Genomic DNA, 5,198 nt, shown 5'->3' on the forward strand with positions numbered 1-5,198 from the left:
CTCTTTGCCATAGTGATCATGCGGAGACCCCGTAGAGCAGCAGTAGGGGTATTATCTCCCCGGAGAGCCCTGAAGCTGGGTAAGATTCGCCGGCGTGCATGTCTACGCCTCATCCCGTTTCCAGGCACCGGTGACGTTCTACTCGCCCCCACCATGATAAGCCATCCTTTGGCATATGTCGCATCCAACCCCCGACATAACTGCAAGACAGTTTTAAGCTTTCTATAAAAAGCTGAACAGCGCCTATTCTCTCTCACTAAAAAGAAGAGGCTATGGTGCATGTCTCAAAAACTTCCAAGGAAGAGCAATATATTGGGAGGCCGAAGTTCTGTAAGCATTTGAAAATAAATTCAGTCGCATTTCAATATACAATGTGAACCAGAGAATGTATATCCTTCACAAGCTCGTCTTGTGTTCAATTCAATCGTCAGTAGGTATCTGCCTCACATGGTTAAGGAGTAATACATCTGTGCACCACCTGCAAAAAAAAAAGACTGTATATCTGTGCACCGTGCGAGGGGATCTACATTCTGGTAGTCCGCAGGTACTGGACATCGTCAAATATATACCTGGCATATATTGCTCTTGCAGAACTATGGAGACAGATAGAAGAAAGTAAGGGACCCATATATTGCTCTTGCAGAACTATGGAGACAGATAGAAGAAAGGAAGGGGCCCATATTTTTGGTTGAACAAGCTTCAAAATCTTTATTGTTCAATGTACACAAATAATTTTGTTGAACAAGTATACAAAAGATGATCCTGTATCCTCTGTGTATGCATCTGTTAGCACTAGATTATACAGCTATACCATCCCTATTGTATTGCTTTGCTTTTGGCAGGAAAAAGAATCGGCACGGAGACTGCACAAGTGTGTATCTATATACCACCGAAAACTTCAGGGCTACCTGGACCCAAACAAATCACATCTCTGTTGTATAAACAATTTGATCAGATCAGAACTCAAAGAATCAACAGAATCTTAGTGCTTTGGTTGACTCCCTTAGAAGTTTGGTCCATGTCAGCTTTATCACCGGGGACGCCAGAAACTCTTTGTGGCGACAAGGAATTGTCGCTTCACAATTACGGTCTCGTAGTGCAGAGAGCGAAGAATTGGCCGCATCTTTTTCATCATGTCCATGGTGTCTTTCAGCACCAACCATCTGCCAGGCCTCAATATCCGGTCAACTTCGGCTGCTACTTCAAGGATGTCACACCTAAAGGGAGACACTGATATCAGGCTACAGTCTGACAAAAAGGAGCACATGTCCTATTAATTCATGAGGCGTGACTGCTTGTTTACCTCTTTGTAAGACTTCCAAGGAGATCACTCATGTGAAGAACATCATAGGTTCTTGGGTATGTGTTGAAAGATTCGCACCAATCATGATATACCCCAATCAAACCTCGGCTAAAAATTACTGGCAAAGTATCTGACTGGCCAATAGGTACAACATTCATAACCCATAATGCTTTATCAACAAGTGCTGCTGCAAACCTGGTTCAACAAAAGTAGTCTGATTAATATCCCCATCATAACAGTCATAGTTCGATTGATAGCAACTATACATAGTTCCAAAAAAAAAAGCTATGGAGATCTACATCTGATTACAGAAATATGATCTTTAGTGTCACTAAGGGAAGTTTCCGATTTGCATAATCCCAATAAGAAAATAGACATCTGACTTGGCAGTCCTAAATAATTAGTAACCACTAAGGAGAAACATTTACTCCATTGCCGAGAGATGATCAGTGAGTTCAAGCAATCTTGTACTAATGAATGTACATATTTGTATGGCCAAAACTCAGGCCCAACTCAAGGAAGCAACATCACCAGAATAGCAGAAGTACAAGCACCAAAAGCTACTAGGATCAATACTGATGGCATAAGAAAAATGAATTTCATAAAATTAATCAGCAGAAATTGGTGTTCTCTTACCCTCCATAACCAGCATTCATGTCCATTACATTACGGACACTTGACCAATTAACTGGAAAGTCATTATAATATACTTCTGAAATGACTTGTTTCCAATACTTAGTATCAGCATCAAACTTCTCGATAGTAGCAGAATCATCAGGCAGACTAGCGTATCTGATAAGTCTTTCAGGCCACAGAAGGGGAGAATTGCTTGTTTCATCTGAACTGGAAACAGCAGATGGCAAAATGCAACTATCAAGAGGAGCATACCTGCAAAAGCAAAGATAAAACAAGTGGGTATAGATGAAACCAATTCGAAACTGCAGTATTAGTTATAAATAAACTATGATATCTACATTATCTTTAATAAGGATAGGCTGTAAATGGTATCGATCACACGACTGATGTCTGCCCATGAGCCAGTAAGTTATAAACACAGAGAGGCCACAACATGCTAGAAGACCACTAGCAGTCTGAAGTTTGGTGAAACAACAACGAGGAAAATGAAGCAAGCTATGACGTACCAAGGAAAACGTGATCCATCTTTCTTGGAACACAGGTGGGGTTCATCGGTTTTCCTCTCAAGGTAGCAAGAATTTGAGGTCGGTTTTTGATATATAACAACACCAATTCCATTAATATCTTCAGATTTTACAACTGTCCTCCAGCACATTGATTTGGTCAGAGTAACCATTGCTGCCAAATGTAATGGATTCCCAGTTAGCACAAAATTGCCCACAAAAATGACACTAGTTACTTGCAAACTATACATAATATTAACGATGCACTGCTATGGACATCTTTAGCAACTTGAGTAAAATACTGAAATATGATATCATTTGCTTAGTAGCGACACCATCTTGTTCTACCTCCGACGCATGTTTTCATGTCGGAGAATGTGGATATCCTTTTCTACAGGATTGACCTACGCTAAAAGTAGCTACTGCACTTCTATATAGTCTCCAACTTTGCATCAATCAGTATGATAGCGTGTTTTGTCAGCAATCCTTACACATATCTGTTCACTTCCTCTAACATTTGTGGCAATCTCTAAGATAATACTACTACTAGGATAAGAATTTTATATGATATGGTTACGAACCATTCCAGTCATCTTGATCTCTTTGTTCTTTACGATAGACAGGTGTTGCAGACCAAACGAAAAATCCTCCAGGCCTTAGCACTCTGTTAAGCTCCAGTAGTGGTTTTCCACCTGCACATCCCAATAGTAATAGATATTTAAAAACAGATTAGCAGGGGGGAAATGGAATACTTATCTGAAAAGGTTGAGATATAGATACTACGGTAGCTTAAAAATGCCGTGAAGGCATAGAACACTTGCCATTTGCATACCAATGGACCCTGCACCTTGCGCAATGGACCACATCAAATGCATTATCAGGGAAAGGGAGCTTTTGAGTTCCGATTACTCCTAGAAATGCTGGAATTCCACGCTCTAATGCAAACTGTATCTGAGCTTCATGCTCATCTTTAGGGGCCAATGACATAGTAATGACACTCCTGTCAAGCAGGTATCCACCAAAGCTGGCAACACCACATCCAACATCCAGGACAGTTCTCGTATGTGTTCCCCATTGAATGGTAGGCATTATCTACAGCAAATTTATAACAGGAAATCATGATATGACCTCAGAGGAAAAAAAAACAAGGAGCTGTGATGAAGACCAATGGCAGCATTCTTGGGAAACCATTTCCATTTCTACGTTTGGATTCTGGGCTAATTATTTAAGCAATGTAAGCACAGTAGTACGTGCAAATCAAACAATAACAGTACAGATTTGCTCTACCTCTAAGAGCATATAATTACCTGTTCTACTTGTTGAAACAGGGTAAAATAATCAACATGAAACTAACCAAAGGCTGATTGTATCCAGAACTTGCTAATAAATGAAAAGCTATTGACTTCACCGTGAGAAAAAAGCAGGAAGATGTTAAGATGAAGGTGGCTATTACAACAAATTAATATAGTTTAGGATCTCAATTGAAACAAGTACGATAGTGTTATTTTGCTACTGGTGTTATTATTGTTGGATGCGATTGGACAACGATTATATTCACTCCTAAAGTCCCAATGTTACCAAAGGCAATACTGAACATTGGCAAACATACACACAAGAAGCATCTCCATTCACAAGGACACAGAACTCACTTGGCAATAGAAGTACTTGGAATTTTCTTCCAAAGTTAATATGTTCAAATGTAGATCAAGGTGGCAGAGTAATATTTACCTGTTCTACAAACTGTATGTATCTTGCAACACCATCTTTAAATTGAGTTCCACCTCCAGGGAAAACAAGATAATCACCAGACTTTGTAACCCAGTTCTGATCCTTCTTATATTCCACCAGTTTTGGGTGAGGAACATTGTTGTACCAAATCTGGAATTCAGAAAGGAGATTAACAATCATCAGTGGTATGCTAAACTGTACTTAAAACCTCATAATGGTTGAGGGTCAAGGGCCTATATTGTGTAAGGTTACTAATGCTATCAGACATCCAATCCAAGATTAGTTACACTGCTTCTTGATACCAAATTAGACATCCTAAGCACAGTAGCTTCCATAAAAGGAGGATAGTCCCAATTTGCGTTTATTGGTTATGTTCTAATACCGAAAGTAAATAATACGTTGGCAGTTGAACACCCAATTACATAAATAAAGACAGCATGGATAACACAGAGGACAAGAGCAGAGAACATGAACAACTAGAGGCGCTTCCGTGTCTTACCGACAAAGGCAAGCGCGAATGTCCTCACCATGTCACGGCTGCGCGGCCACGGCACGGGGAGCCGGTAACCCGCAGGCATTCGCACCAGGCACCTGGGCGGCGGCGCGGGGCAGTGGCGCTCCCGGTGCTCCATGTGCCGCCTGGAGCGCAGTGCCTTGATTGCCCTGATGTTGTCGAGGCACGGGATGTACTCCGTGGCCGACACCCCCCTCCTGACCTTGCACGTCTCCCACCTCACCTCCGCCACCGCGCCGTCGTCCTCAGCCTCGCTGCCATCCACTCCCGCCGCATCTACGGCTGTGGCATCCGCGTCGACTGCCGCCGCGTCGCTGCTGTCGTCGGCTGTCCGTGACGGGGTGCTGGTTCCGCTGCCCCCTGCGACGGGGGTGGGGGCGTTTGGCCGCGATGCGTCGGCCTTCTCTTCTGCTTCTGCAGCGGCAGCGGCTGGGCCGTTTGGTTGCGGGTCGGACGAGCCTCCGGGGGTGGGAACTGGGGTTGGGCTGTGCTGCTGGTGGGGATGGGAGGAGGG

The 5,198-nt window shown here is 42.8% G+C and overlaps 1 protein-coding gene across 1 annotated transcript in view; it reads right to left on the reverse strand.

Moving 5' to 3' along the window:
* Window positions 1-662: 662 nt before the first annotated feature.
* The window catches only part of LOC119354188 (probable methyltransferase PMT23), a 6,690-nt gene continuing 2,154 nt past the window's right edge, over window positions 663-5,198 (reverse strand). Inside the window, exons 2-9 of the mRNA XM_037620896.1 lie at window positions 4,698-5,196; window positions 4,171-4,320; window positions 3,264-3,534; window positions 3,024-3,134; window positions 2,446-2,617; window positions 1,940-2,191; window positions 1,304-1,498; window positions 663-1,217 (exon numbers count right to left, since the gene is read on the reverse strand). Of these exons, the coding sequence (XP_037476793.1) occupies window positions 1,031-1,217; window positions 1,304-1,498; window positions 1,940-2,191; window positions 2,446-2,617; window positions 3,024-3,134; window positions 3,264-3,534; window positions 4,171-4,320; window positions 4,698-5,196 (1,837 nt within the window). The 3' untranslated portion in view covers window positions 663-1,030. The remainder of the gene's footprint in view (window positions 1,218-1,303; window positions 1,499-1,939; window positions 2,192-2,445; window positions 2,618-3,023; window positions 3,135-3,263; window positions 3,535-4,170; window positions 4,321-4,697; window positions 5,197-5,198) is intronic.

The sequence above is a fragment of the Triticum dicoccoides genome, chromosome 1A (assembly GCF_002162155.2).
Source record: "Triticum dicoccoides isolate Atlit2015 ecotype Zavitan chromosome 1A, WEW_v2.0, whole genome shotgun sequence".
NCBI lineage: Eukaryota > Viridiplantae > Streptophyta > Magnoliopsida > Poales > Poaceae > Triticum > Triticum dicoccoides.